This window comes from Mobula hypostoma, chromosome 10, assembly GCF_963921235.1.
Source record: "Mobula hypostoma chromosome 10, sMobHyp1.1, whole genome shotgun sequence".
Classification (NCBI taxonomy): domain Eukaryota; kingdom Metazoa; phylum Chordata; class Chondrichthyes; order Myliobatiformes; family Myliobatidae; genus Mobula; species Mobula hypostoma.
In genome coordinates, this window is record NC_086106.1 from 87,375,932 (window position 1) to 87,391,830 (window position 15,899).

At 36.9% G+C, this 15,899-nt stretch overlaps 1 protein-coding gene across 1 annotated transcript in view; it reads right to left on the minus strand.

Annotated features, from left to right (window-relative positions):
• Nucleotides 1–7,382: 7,382 nt before the first annotated feature.
• The window catches only part of zgc:152774 (uncharacterized protein LOC553526 homolog), a 152,191-nt gene continuing 143,674 nt past the window's right edge, over nucleotides 7,383–15,899 (minus strand). The window contains exons 14-17 of the mRNA XM_063060796.1: nucleotides 15,247–15,443; nucleotides 14,262–15,111; nucleotides 12,881–13,164; nucleotides 7,383–10,591 (exon numbers count right to left, since the gene is read on the minus strand). Coding sequence (XP_062916866.1) covers nucleotides 10,441–10,591; nucleotides 12,881–13,164; nucleotides 14,262–15,111; nucleotides 15,247–15,443 — 1,482 coding nt within the window. The 3' untranslated portion in view covers nucleotides 7,383–10,440. The remainder of the gene's footprint in view (nucleotides 10,592–12,880; nucleotides 13,165–14,261; nucleotides 15,112–15,246; nucleotides 15,444–15,899) is intronic.

Here is a 15,899-nt window from a genome sequence, read left to right on the forward strand (position 1 = left end):
AATCCAAGATGTGTTTGGAATATATGTACTAATTGTATACAATGCTATAAATAACGCACGAGGCTGCTAGTACAAATCACCACGTTTTACCATGATGGAAGTGGGGTGGGGGGGGAGGTGATTCAGAAAAAGGGGCAACTGTGAATATTAGTTATCCAGGAAATATGGGGAAGAACAAGTGCAGGAATGAAAAAATGAAATTATTACAGAAATGGTAAATGATATTTAGTTAACAAATCATAGACTATATTGTTAACATTAAAGAACAAAGAAAGTTTATAATTTATAGATTAGAGGGTGTTGATAAAGGAGCAAGAACTAATACTGAGGCACTTCAATTATATTGATGTAGACTGGCTGGATAACATTGCAAATGACAAAAAAGGGGATTTTCTGAAATGTGTGCAAAAGAACTTCCGGAGCCACTGTTTCTTCAGCCTGACAAAGAGGAAGTTACATTTGATGTAGTTTTGTGAAATGAAGTGAGACCTTGAAGTTTGTTTCAGTAGGATAGTATTATGGGAACAGTGATTATAATATCATTACATTGGGAATAGTTACAAGGAAGCAATGAGCATGAAAGCATTTAGATAAACCTGATTCTGAAGTCACCTGCAAAAGGGGTTTTGTAAAGTTACATTCAGTTGCTTGGTCAGAAAGCTTATTTGAAAAGAGTCCTGTGCACTACTATAATTCTGCTTGGCCACATACCACAAGGAAGAGGATCCCTCCACCACTCAGGATATCCTTGGTGAGAGTGATTTGGAAGCAAACCAACTTAGCTGAGCTTGGAATGAGATATCTTTACTGGAGGCTGATACTAAGATTTACTGTGGAGAGTGTTACCTTAATACAAGCTGAATCAAACTTTGAAGACACATGATTTTATATTTAACAGACTTGCATTCTTACACCTGTGCTGATGTGGCATATTGAATTGGTAAAGCTCCACCTTGCTCTGCAGCATTACATTATGGCCGAGCATGTTGGGGCATGATCATGACTTGAGGCAATTGCAATGGAAATCAAAAAAGCAAACTGCAAATGCTGGAATCTGAAACAAAAACAGCAATGTTGGAAGAACATAAGTTAATCCAGCATCTTCTGTGGACAGAGAAAACAGTCAGTGTTTTAGGTCAACTTGCTTCCTCAGAACTGGGGAATCATATTCACATCCCAGCTCTGAGGAAAGGTCCCTGCCAGGAAACACATAGCTGGTTTCTCTTCCCACAGATGTCATTCCAACATTTCTATTTCTGTTGGCGTATTACTAATGTTGCACATCTGTGTTAATAAACTGGCATCAGATGACATAATCATGGATACTAAGGCTTCCTGCATGGCTACCCACTTCTTTGTCCCAGACATGATTGTGATGCCATTCCTGGCAAATTATAAGAAGAAACTAACAATCAGTAAGCAGAATTATTGCCACCCAAAACTGATCTTCTGTGATGTATGTCTGCTCTGATCTTGCTCCAGGCTTGTTTGTAGTGGCTCTTATTTTCTCATGGGCAAACAACCTCATCAGTAGGAACTAATTTATGAGTCACCAGCAAATAGTTGGTGGGTGCACTGCAGGTCTTTCCCACAGCTAAACGTAAATCAAATCCATTAGTTTACATCAAAGATTCAGCTTGAAACTAGCATAGCAGATTTTTTTACACCAAAAATCCACTCCATTCCAAACCAGATGCACTGCAATTATCCCAACTATTTTTATTTTGCCCCCAGGTTGTATACACAAAAATGGGGTATTGAAGGAATGTTAATCCCTAAAACTGTTCAACTGTCATAGGCCTCCTTTGAAAATTAGTATCCATAAGACAAAGGAACAGAATTAGGCCATTTGGCCCATCAAGTCTGCTCTGTCATTCCATCATGGCTGATTATCGCTCTCATACTCTCTGCTGTTGCCTGCAAAGATCTTTTCACTTATGTAAGCAAATGAAAACAATATGCCAAAAGCTTGTAATTTTTATCCCTCTTTATTTACATGGTATCTAAAACATTTTTTAAAAAGTTTGTTTGGCAGCATCATATTTGGACTACAAGATGTGTAATTAAATCACATTAATGCATATAAAAGGGAAATCTCATAGTAGTTTCTAGTGTTCCTATTGGAAAAAGTACACATTGAATCACAGGTTTAGAACATCTAGGAGGGCTGCATGGTACAAACGAACATAAATTTTATCAAGAGGGTCAAGAAAATTCACCTGCTGATTCAATATATGGCTTTGTATATTTATGACCAACAGGTATACTAAACATATCTTAAACAAATACAATACCCTTTAAAAAGACTCTTTCAGTTCAATGAACCACAATCATGGATATAAAATATTGATTATTTACCTTGTCACGGCACACAACAGCGTAATGAAAGCTTCTACAATTAAAATGCCACTTACAAACACAATAAAGCCCTCTGTAAATATCAAACAATAAATATTAATTTAATAGTAACATAACAAACATTTTATTTTATTCAAAGTAATGAAAAATTAACATTAAAAATGAAATGAGTGTACAGATTGCATTTCCATAAGCGAGGAAATTAAGTTTGGGTCTGTGACTTGGGCTTGGGATGTACAATTTAATTTCAAAAATGTTGAATTTTATTTTTCTTTAGATTTTCATTTAAGTAGAATCACCAACAAAGCAAACATTATATTACAAATCATGGTTTAAATCCTTCTCCATTCTTGCCAGATTTTGCAATGCGAATGTATAGAGAAAATTCCTGTGTATTTTTTAAACAAGATTGTAATTATTAGTACAGGGTTTTTTAGTTAAATTTTCTCCACATATTGGGATCCTATAATTCTACATTTCAGAATTTAAAAGGTCACAAATTAAATAGGTAATATTTGGATCATTTCTGTCTCATGTTTATACCACACCTACTAATCTAAACTTAACCTCAGCACTAGCACATAGAGAAACAATAGCATCACAGAAATCACTTTTACTCCCAATGGTCAGCAGATTTTCAAAAGAAACTCACTTCAGTTTGCAACTGGAATTGGGATCTCCCCACCCCCCATTTTCTCATTAGTAACTTGGTTATTAATATTTATTGATTATAAAAATATAATGAAATACTTAATCTTCATCAGCACCAAAGGTATGACAGTGGCTAATTGTTACAAAATATGGTTACAAATTGTATCTCACCTTTCAATACTAAATATTATCACTACTGATGACATGAACCTTGAAAGGAATGCAAATAGCTACTTAATTGAAATACTTGAAACCCACAACTGATTATGGAATAAAGCCACTGGAATTTGCACAGAAGTCAGAAAATCAACATCTCCCTAGAATGCACACAGCTGTTAGCATTAGATTATGCAATCTTAATACTTCCAAGCTATTGCTTAGGAATTCTTCCATTACGAAGAGTTCACAATTGATCTTTAAGGTAATCAGTAGATGGGTTTCTCGAAGTGTGGTTGGGGTTGCAAGTAATAAACTGATAAAAGGAGAGGCTCCGGCAGAACGGTCTACAACAGAGATTCAGGACAGTCATGTTGGAATTGGCTATCAGTAAGCAGTCAGTGCTACATTCACTATTTATAATCTGCCTTGATGGCTTAGATCAACTGACTCATCATGCAGTTGCCGATTTTGCTGATAAACAAGCAATGGGTGGATTAGTAGTATCCAAAAAAGGTTTCAAAGAGATATAGTCAGGTTGAGTGGGCAAAATAGAAAATAACTTCTGAAAAACATGAAGTTTTCCACTTTGGACAGAAGAATGAAAAATAATTAAATACAGAGAGGTTGTAAAATGTGTGACTTAAAGGGATCCATGAAATACAAACAGTGGGCATGTAGATAATTAGCAAGTTACTGGAACAATGGTCATAATTGCAAAGGGTATGCTGTATAAAAGTAGGAAAGTTTTGATGCAACTTTCAGGGAACTGGTGAGACTGGACCTAGAGTACCATATAGAGTTCGAGTTCCCATCTTTAAGGAAGCACTGGAGGCAATGCAGAGGTATACTAAGTTGATTCCTAAGATAAAGGAGTCAGCTAATAAAGAGAGTTTGAGAAGGTTTGAAAATTGGGAGGTGATCTGATTGAAGAATGTGAGAGTCTGAGGATTGATGGGTGGTGCTAAGAGAGTGCTTCCTCTTTTGATGAAGTGGAGGGGCACAAATTTCAGAATATTTAGAGATGTGAAGGAGTTTCTTCTCTCAGAGGGCTAAAAATCTTTGGAATTCTTTAACACAGAGAGCTGAGAAGGAAGCGTCATTATATTCCATGTAGAAATGGGCTGACCACAAGCAAGTCAAGGAAAATGGAGCAAGTGCTGAAAAGTGGAGCTGAGGCCAAGATTGGATCAGCATGATGTTACTGAATGACAGGTTCCAGGGGCTAGTCACCTGGTTTTACTCCCATTTCTTACGTTCTTTAGGCCTACACTTTGCCAATTTGAATTCTCATCCTTTTCTTGCTTCTGATAGCTTGGTTTTCTGCATTCCATAAATTGCAGATCTATAGCGTGTTAACTGCTGGAAAGCTGCTTAGAATCTCAGATATTATTTAACCTCCTATCTTGAACAAAATTCAATCACCGGTCCTCCGAAAGCATTCTGAAAATTCCATGGCAGCATTAGATGTTTTAAATCCTTTATCAAAAACTGCAAATCGTTTATTAAAATTGAGTAAATTACTAGAAAAGTTTACAATGGAAACTGTTTTGTTAAACATTTTGGTATGGATCTGCACTCTTATCAAGACAGGAATGGGTAAGAATAGCAGTTTTCCTTAAAAGCTATAATGATCCAGTTAAGTTTCTTGACAATCTTTAGATGTTGTTCTGTCATTGGTAGTTCACATGGAGGCGAGTTTGGAGAAAACAAAAATAGGCCTTAGAGCATTATTCTGTCCCTTTTCCCTCAACCAGTGGGATCACGGAAATAAACTCAAGTTCAAATAATTAGACAAAAAAATTCAAATATTCCTCTTTGAAGTTATCAATTTGATTCCATGTAATAGTTTTACCAATAAGCAGGGTCTGCAAGTGATTAGTGAAATAACATGACTGCATTTACTGATAGAGGAAAATTTAATCCTTAAGCCTGAGTGGCTTGTAATTGTTTCCTTGGAAAATATCCTTTGTGATATAGTAGTTAAGAAAATTCTCTACATCCTTTCTGCTAAATCAACTTGAATTTTTAATGCTTATATATTTTAGCTGTCAATAAAGAGGATGACGTTGAAAGGCTGGGAATTGGAAATATTTTTGATTTTCACCACCAAAGATCATTTGATGGCAGTCCAACTGCATTTTACCCAGCCCTTTAATACTTCTCTATAGCATTTTCATTCCTCCTATTTGTGCGGATGCATTAAACTCTAGTTAATAGTTCTCCCAATATTGTTGTGAGTTGAACATTTCAGTGTATGCCACACAGAGGGGGTTTATGAAGATGGAGGTAGTGTGCAACAGTGATGAGGCTAATTCTGACACAGAGCATATTAGACAAAAATTCTGTAAACTTATGAACATCAGTTCAAAACGTATCTTAGCTTTCACAACACAAGTAGCATAACTTTCCACAGGCAAAACCAGTTAAACTAAATCTATGTTTACATACTTTATAAAATGATAAACATGTATGATTACATTCCATACTAAAAACAAATTCCATTTGGAAACAGGTGGAAGGTGGAATTATTTTATCTGTGGACAAGCTGTAATCCTATAATTGCAATCACTAAATATTTATGAATATTATTTCATATTCATAAGGGGCATGACTATGTGACTATACAAAGCATATACACGTTTTAATGTTGTTTAATATTCAGATGAATTACAATGAAATAACATTCCAAATCTTATTATGGAATATAGTGATACTTAACCTAATTTTAAAACTGAAAAAACACAAATTCTGGAGCTGTAGAGGAAAGATGTGCTGATCTTTTAGTTAAATATTTGTAGCAAAATTGCAATCTAGTGAGATTGTAATCAATTTGTACTGAGTGCAATCAACTTCAATTTTTAACATTTTTCTTCTAAATACAGTGGCATGCAAAAGTTTGGGCACCCCGGTCAAAATTTCTGTTACTGTGAATAGCTAAGCGAGTAAAATATGAACTGATTTTCAAAAGGCATAAAGTTAAAGATGATACATTTCTTTAATATTTTAAGCAAGAAAACTTTTCTATTTCCATCTTTTACAGTTTCAAAATAGCAAAAAAGGAAAAGGGCCTGAAGCAAAAGTTTGGGCACCCTGCATGGCAGTACTTAGGAACACCCCCTTTGGCAAGTATCACAGTTTGTAAACGCTTTTTGTAGCCAGCTAAGAGTCTTTCAATTCTTGTTTGGGGGATTTTCGTCCATTCTTCCTTGCAAAATGCTTCCAGTTCTGTAAGATTCCTGAGCCACCTTGCATGCACTGCTCTTTTGAGGTCTATCCACAGATTCTCGATTATGTTCAGGTCAGGGGATTGTGTGGGCCGTGGCAAAACCTTCAGCTTGTGCCTCTTGAGGTAGTCCATTGTGGATTTTGCAGTGTGCTTAGGTGCATTATCCTATTGTAGAAGCCATCCTCTTTTAACTATTCTATTTTAACTTAATCAGTCCACAGGATTTGTTTCCAAAATGCATCAGGCTTGTTTGGATGTTCCTTTGAACCTTCTGAATAGAACCTTTTGGCCACAATGAGCAAAGGTATGCTTGGAGAAAAAAAGAGTACAGGATTTCAGGAAAAGAACACCTCTCCAACTGTTAAGCACGGGGGTGAATCGATCATGCTTTGGGCTTGTGTTGCAGCCAGTGGCACGGGGAACATCTACTGGTAGAGGAAAGAATGAATTCAATTAAATACCAGCAAATTCTGGAAGCAAACATCACACCATCTGTAAAAAAGCTGAAGATGAAAAGAGGATGGCTTCTACAACAGGATAATAAAACTAAACACACCTCAAAATCCACAATGGACTACCTCAAGAGGTGTAAGCTGAAGGTTTTGCCATGGCCCTCACAGTCCCCTGACCTAAACATCAGCAAGGATCTGTGGATAGACCTCAAAAGAGCAGTGCATGCAAGACGGCCCCAGAATCTCACAGAAGTAGAAGCACTTTGCAAGGGAGAATGGGCAAAAATCCCCCAAACAAGAATTGAAAGACTCTTAGCTGGCCACAAAAAGTGTTTACAAACTGTGATACTTGCCAAAGGGGGTGTTACTAAGTACTGCCATGCAGGGTGTCCAAACTTTTAATTCGGGCCCTTTTCCTCTTTTATTATTTTGAAACTGTAAAATATGGAAAAAAAAAGTTTTCTTGCTTAAAATATTAAAGGAATGTGCCATCTTTAACTTTTTGCCTTTTGGAAATCAGTTCATCTTTTACTCACTTACCTATTCACAGTAACAGAAATTTTGACCACGGGTGCCCAAACTTTTGCATGCCACTGTATATATGGGACTATGCTTTGATAAACTAACATTGGTAGCAAGCAATAAGCTAGTCAAAGACAGCATGGCTAGGTGTAGGGCAAAATTTGCAATACCATTTTAACAACAGTCTTCAGACTCAACTTTAAAATTTCATCCTATAAAGATTTGCAGGGATGTGGACTGAAGTGACAAAATTACTTCCCAAGAAGTGTTCCTCTTCTTAACCATTCTTCTTATAGCTGACTGTCTATGAAGTCTACTTTGGAAACCATTAAAAATAACAAGTAACGTGATACTGCACATTAGATTTGACTGAACAGGCTGGCATGCGCCTCTCTGTGAAGGGTACCAGTGACAGATTTAAGATTTAATGACAAAACAGCAGGTTTCATGGTTGTTCTATTTATTAATCACAATTTTGTAATTTAATAAGGTGGAATTTAACTCTCACTCTGATGTGCTCACACAGAGCTACAACTATCAAATCGCTATCTCCCTCAGAAAACTGTTGCCTAAGATGCAAAGCTGTATATTCAAAGATCAATCCAGGATTTTATCATTTATTCCAGACTAATATTTTAGCTGAAAACCAGCTGTTTTGCCAATGGTACTCTTTTTGAGGTGCAACATTAATTAAAGAACACTGTTCTGCAGCTCAAGGAACACAAAGAAAACTTAAACCATCTGTACAGAAGAGAAATTACTTCTCCTTATGGCCTGACTATTGTCTGTCCTTCCTTCAACATATTCAATGCTCAAGAACTGGTTATCTCATTTGCCTTCTGCAGAATCACTATCAAGATTGTATTAAATTAAATTCATCACCACCAATGCCAACAACATTGACCTATCCTTTTACCATGCATTACACAGCTTAAAGCAAATTGAATCAAGGTGTACAACAAGCGGCAGGATATCTACAGAAATACTCCATGTCAATGTCATTTTTCATTCCTCTTTAGTTAGGATTGCTACTTTGATACCAAATTATAAACAGGTCTTGTTATGAGATGGAACTTTCATAGCACTCAGAGGGAACCTTTCATTATTAATATTAAAATACAGATCCTAAATGTAACAGACCATTGTAAACAAATTATACATTTGGATCCCTCTTATCAATAAGAGAAAATTGATGAAAAGCAATTGTAGTGTACTTTTTTTTGAAACGTTGCTTTATTATTCACTTCTTGAATGGCTGGGAATTTTGCTAAATGTGATAAATTTAGATCAAAGAAATCAAATGGAAATAAGTGACATTCCTATGGTCAACCTTACTCAGCTATTTAAAAAAGACTATTTGAGGGAAAACTAGCTTTAAATGTTCAGGCCTGTCATGGTGAGTGGCAGTGATGTGAAATAATAGAGTGGTAGTAGCCAATCCTCAGAATATTAAAAACTTCAGGCCTAGTGTTTTTAAAAGTTTTTGTGTATCTCAGATCTTAATACTCTGCTACACTCCCATAGGAGAAAATGGACCTTCTGGAGTTACAGGGTGAAAATTGTCTTTGGTCACTAAAACAAAATGTGTGCAGGAATATCAGATGCCAGTTGCACTCATGTCCAGAAGCATCAGTTCCAAAATGGGGGGGGGGGGCATATGCAACTGACAATCAATGTTCTCATACATATTCAACGCTAGTAACCAAAGGAAATTTCTCCCTTTGGGTTCAATGTTTCATATAACAATATTTTATTGAAAACAAAGGGTATTCCAATCAGTTCACTGGGTTCCCCTTCACCTTTTATGTACTTAGTTCTATTCTAGTTCAGCAATAATGAACAAATATGAGCAAATCTCACTTAAACTAGATTATTAAAATTCAGATGGAGTTTTGGGAATGAATATCTTTGGGAATTTTCACCACTCGTCCTTCTTCCAAAGTTAAAGCAGATGATTATGGAACATTCCAAGCAAATTCACCTCCTATACTTAACTGCTGACTCAATAATCTTGTGGAGAGGGATCTATAATCAGACAAAAAGTATTCAATCTGAAATGTTAATTCTTTCTCCACCTACAGATGTGGCCTGATTGTTGAGTATTTCCAGTACTTTCTATCTTGTTTTCAGCTATCATCTTGGAAGTCTGAGTACTTTCAATCCAAATAACTATAAGAACAAAATTTTGTAGTATTCAATAGGCCTTAAATGTAACCACATACATCCAGGTCACTCAAATTCATATTTCAGTTTATGTCCCTGCCAAAGGCAACATAGAGATCTGTTTATTCATAAGTGCTAAGATTACTTTGTTAATAGCCTTAGTTAGAAAGGAAAAACAATTTAGCAAGGGATATATGCTATGAAAGCTGAATCTTGAGAATGTCTTTCTCTTGCAATAACACCAGAAAACATATGTCCACAGGATGCAAAAAAAACTGTCCCTCATTAGTACTTTACTTTCTGTTCACAGATTAATTTTGATAGCAATGTAAAAAAAATCTTTTTTTTAGGAATTTTAAAAGCAACTGAGAATAGCATAGATGTCTCAGTACAATAAAAGACATACCAGAAATCCACAAGCTTGATATCACAAAGGCAACAAGAGGCAACAGCTATCGGCTTTAGCCTCTACAGTATTTATAGCTTATTATTAGTTTTAGTTTAAGCCAGTCCTGTACACTTGATTTCACTCTTTGCAACACAATAACCTCACCTCTTCAGAAAAATGTTCAATCATTTTACTGCTGGGGGGGCACATTTTGTACCTCAGACTTGGGTAACAAAAAGAGTAAATAAAATAAGAAACATTAACAGTAATATTTGTATTTACCAGCAGCTCTGACAATTTAATTACAAATGGATACATCCGATCTGGTACAGTTATCAAAACATTCAATTTTGTACTTTTGGTTGGTAGTCAGTGTAAAAAGTGTGCAAATACTTAATGTACACTGCTATCGCTTATTTCTGTTTTTCTCAGATACAGCATTACAAATCCACATATACTTTGGTCAGACATATTTGTCAGCTGTTGTTTATCTTATGATGACACAATATGAGAGATTTGTTTCAGAGTTTATTTGCTTCTATGACTTTTTCTAGGATATCATCAATTGTATCTGTTTCATAACTGATATCCTTCAAGTCCAAGTGCGGCAGTACAGAACCCAGCAGGTGCCCAACCTTTATTCGCAATGACTTCAGCTTTGTCAGTAAACTGCTAAAACACAACAGAAATTATTTTTAAACACAACAGATTATGCAGATGCTGGAAATCTTGAGCAACGCACACAGAAATGTTGGAGGAACTCAGCAAGTCAGGCAGCATCTATAGTGGGGAATAAACAGCTGATATTTTGGGCTGAGACACTTCATCAGAAATGGAAAGGAAGGGGGCAGAAGCTAGAGTTATTTTTACTTATTTTGTGCTTGTTTTATAAGTGAGAGATATTGGTAGGAAGTAGTACACTTGAAAGTGAAAGCTTAGTCCAAAGGGGCATGCTCAGTTTGGTTGAAACCTTATTGTCGTTTTTGTTTCTCTAATAAAATTTGTATAGAAGACACTTGCTGTACACTGCCATTTTCCATTTTAGAAAGTATCACTATTATGAAATTGCAATCATTTTTGTTTCTGAGATCAGGTAGAGGGGCTACATGCCAAGTAATCTGACACTTGACCCTATCTGCTCATATTTTTCACTATCTGCCTCCACATGTAACAGCAATATATCCTCTGATCGCTCATGTCCTCTGGGTTTCACTCAGATTGCTTCTCACTTCAAATGGGTTTCAAGAGGATAAAGGACATTAGCAGAACTTGGTTTGAATTCACCAACACATTAGTGGAATTTGAGTAAGTTCAAGTAACTAGGCAGACTGGCTAGGAAACCTTTTCAACTCGCAGATGGAGTTAGAAGGTGTATCACATATTGTTCCATATTAACACTGGGCGGCAGTGTTAGCTGTGAGGAGGATGCTAAGAGGATGCAGGGTGACTTGGATAGGTTAGGTGAGTGGGCAAGTTCATGGCAGGTGCAATTTAATGTAGATAAATGTAAGGTTATCCACTTTGGTGGCAAGAACAGGAAAACAGATTATTATCTGAATGGTGGCCGATTAGGAAAAGGGGAGGTGCAACAAGACCTGGGTGTCATTATACACCAGTCATTGAAAGTGGGCATGCAGGTACAGCAGGCGATGAAAAAGGCAAATGGTATGCTGGCATTCATAGCAAGAGGATTCGAGTACAGGAGCAGGGAGGTTCTACTGCAGTTGTACAAGGCCTTGGTGAGACCACACCTGGAGTTTTGGTGCAGTTGCAGTGTGCAGTTTTGGTCCCCTAATCTGAGGAAAGACATTCTTGCAATAGAGGGAGTACAAAGAAGGTTCACCAGATTGATTCCTGGGATGGCAGGACTTTCATATGAAGAAAGACTGGATCGACTAGGCTTATACTTGCTGGAATTTAGAAGATTGGGGGGGATCTTATTGAAACGTATAAAATTCTAAAGGGATTCGACAGGCTGGATGCAGGAAGATTGTTCCTGATGTTGGGGAAGTCCAGAACGAGGGGTCACAGTTTAAGGATAAAGGGGAAGCCTTTCAGGACCGAGATGAGGAAAAACTTCTTCACACAGAAAGCGGTGAATCTGTGGAATTCTCTGCCACAGGAAACAGTTGAGGCCAGTTCATTGGCTATATTTAAGAGGGAGTTAGATGTGGCCCTTGTGGCTAAAGGGATCAGGGGGTATGGAGAGAAAGTAGGTACAGGGTTCTGAGTTGGATGATCAGCCATGATCATACTGAATGGTGGTGCAGGCTCGAAGGGCTGAATGGCCTACTCCTGCACCTATTTTCTATGTTTCTATGTTCCCTGGGCTTTGATAGTAACAACACCAATAAATTGCAAATGCAATTATTATGGTGATACTCAAGCTTCTTAAGGCTTATCAAATTCCTATGAATTTGCCTATAACTTTCTTGCTGCTTTTGAAGGGGATTTGTGGGGTTGTACCCCATTTTAGTCCGAGCTATTTTTGTCTCTGTCACAAATGGGCAAATCCTTGTGGTTATTAGCATGATGTATTTTAACAAAGGTTCTCGTGCCCAAGGTCTGCAGCAGTACAGTGAATTGGAACTTTCACTTACAAGCTGACTGACCTAAGCAGATCTGCTGACTTTTGATTTTTTAACTTGGAGGAAGCTTGAGCACTAAGCACAATGAAAAGTCCAGTCTTCTGCTCAACAATCTCAAGACCTGTGTACAGTGCAGTAGAATTCATGAACTCTGTTAGTTTCTGTAAATATCCCTGACCTTACCTAGTGTTTTTATTACATTTCTTACACCTGATTTGAACCATTTTGTAAAGCTAATATTAAAGAACTCCTAACAAATTTTAAGAGATTTCTTTTGAGCAATAGCTTTCCAAGAATTTTCAATGGTAAATTTTTGTTAATGGTTTTTGTCAAGCAAAACCTCTTTAGTCTTAAATACCAATGCTTTCATTACCTGTTGGCCTGTGCAACTCCTTGGCTGGTGGAAGGAACCAATGCCTCTTTATGTACTGCATTACACCTCAGGGTTTCTTCTAGTTTATTCTCCAACTCTTCCTTTTGCCCTTTTAATCTCTCAACTTCTGTCCGCATCAGCTCTAGTTCCGAGTATCTGTAGGCAGCAGCTGATTTTTTGGTCCAATAAATTTCATCCCTTTTGTTCCTGCTGGATTTCATATCCTGCTTTATTTTTTCACACTCTGATCTGATTTGATCTCTTTCTTGCTCCATTTTCTCAAGCTGAAAACAAACAGGCATTTTATTTCCCATGCCTTTAGACCTGATTTATTTCTATTACCCATTAAATATACTCAAGAAAACATAGGATTGAAATCCGAGCATAATGCTCTTATTTTTCAAATAAGCTATCTTTCAAGGACAGCAGTTATTGGTAATCCAGAATTCCCCCTAAACAGATGATAGTGAGCTACCTTCCAGAAATACTAAAAGAATCAGTCGAGGATGAAGGTACTCGCACAGTGAATGGTGGGCAGGGAGTTCCAGGATTTAAACCAGTGACAGTCAGGAGGTGTATGCCTTAGGGGGGATCCTGCAGATGGTAGTCCTAACTTACCGCTCGTCTATCTTGGTGACAGTATAATTTTGGGAAGTGCTGTCAAAGTAGAGCTTTCTACGAGTATCAATATATAACTGCCAGTTACTAATGAATTAAAATGCTGCACTTACATTTGAGATCAGAAAGCATTAGTTGCAGAGGACAACTCATAACAGAATTCAGTGACTGCCCAGACACAGGTACCCTCTAGCAAGTATTAACATTCATCCTTACATTTCATATGCAGATCTTCTTTGCAACAACAGTATTGATTAGTGGAGTCATGACAATGACAACAGACAGCTGGTGTTTGAACTCTACATGCTGACAATATGCCAGGTTCTGCCCCAATAACAGTATTTATGTCTCTAAAGAGGCTTGTTGCTTCAATTTCCCACAACTTGAATCCTGGGCAAATATATAGATGCTATGGAGGCCCTCCCACTTTCAATGATTTATGCACACATACATCCATCTACTTAGCTGATGTTGCCTCTCCTTAATCTTTCTGCCTAGGTGTAGTATTTTTTAGTTCTCTGAATTAAATTTCATCTGCCACTTTTTGAGTCTACCTTTAACTGTAGTCTGTAACACTCTGCCTTGCCACCTAGCACAAAGTTCAGCAATATGGAAATCTTACTCTGCAAACGAGTCTTTAATATATATCCAAAGAAGCAGTTCCAGTAATGACACTGAGAAACACTACTAGCTCCAATCCTTCAAATATGAAAAAGCACTATTCACCATCACCTACTTATTTTTGTCCATAAACAAACATTACCTTTTCTTTCAGAAGATCCCTTTCTAAGGAACAATTTTCCATCCTCTTTGTTGTATCTTCTAACTGCTGGGTCAAAGAAACACGATCTTCAATTGCTTTCTCATAATGGGATCTCATGTCTTCAAGACTCCAGATTTCAGGCCCATTAGCTTCTTTATTCATTTTACTTTGTTGCTGTTGTCTCTCATTTTCTTGATATTCCAGCAATTGTTTTGTTATCTGCTTTAGTGCAATGGTATGTTCTTCATTTTGCTTCCTAAAGCAATCTCTTTCTGCGGTTATTTCGTCTAATAAATTTCTTGCATGGTCCAATTGGTTCTCCAGAAATTGTACTGCAGCTGGAGTATACTTTGTTGAATCGAAAGCACTCTCATGAACTCTATCTGTTAAAATACTTTCTTGGCATCTGGGATTAAAATGGGAGTATGTGGGCTCATTTGTGCTGCTAGAATTTGTTTCAATTTTCTTTATAACAGTAAGTTTATTGGTCTGTGTTCCTTCTGAAATAAATGTGTTTTGTGAAGGGATGTGAATAACTGACCCATCACTATTTGAACCATTTTCCGTAATTACTTTTTTATCATTATTATCTTTAGGGACTGCAGAATACTCCATGGGTTCTATTTCATCCTGCTTGGTCCTTTGTGGAATGTCTGTAGATTCCTGGATACTCTCATTCTTTATGATGATGAGATCATCATCACTGTTGTTGCTCTGCCCTTCTCTGGTAGCATTCACTGTTCCAGATTCCAATGGTTGGGCTGCATCAGGAGTGACTAGTTTTTCCACTTTTTCTTTAAAGCGCTTTTTATTTCGGTTTTTACCATTTGGACTCTGCTTTCGTTTATTGCTACGGAAAGGAGGGAAAAAAATCACAGGTCATTCCACAGCAATTCAAGTACTAGTGACTGAAAGTTTTGTTTTTATCCTGCTATATCTTGTCATGGAATTTACAATATATTAAGTACAAAACTGAACTAAGAACCTGCTCAGTACTAGGCTGCAGGACACAATACGTTCTTCATTCGTGCCATCTGAGTATCCTGAAGCTGTGCTGAGACTGGTAGAACAAGATCGTGTTCTGCAGCCTCCATCTTCATCCTGTTCATCTTTCTCTTCCTCCTCACTTTCTTCTGTTTCCAAGGAGTCCTTTATTTGGTTTGTTAAAAACAGCTCAGATTGCTGCTCAGGTAACATAAAAAAAAATAGAAAGCAGGGCAAAATATTATCTCAGAATCTCAGTAGAAAAAATAAGCTTATAAAGCTACATAAATGGTGCAGTATTTAATAGGGACACCTGCTACACTAAAGCAGATCCAAACATAATGTGATTTTCAGGGAAACTAATTGTTTGAATTGATATTCCTATTATATTAAAAATCAAATTTATTTTTAGAATTGCTGCAAGTTCAAACTACATTTACAATTTTCCTCTAAATATATGAACTACAAATCTTATAATCACATTTCTTCTTTCCTACGTAATACTCATGTAAGATAAATGCTATTGAACTCAAATATGCCCACAGGCATAGGAGACAAAGCAAAAAGTTCTGGGAATATGCAGTAGATCAGTTAGCAACTGTTGAAAGAAGAACTATTCAAAGTTAATGAAAATAGACCTTGCATCAGAACTGA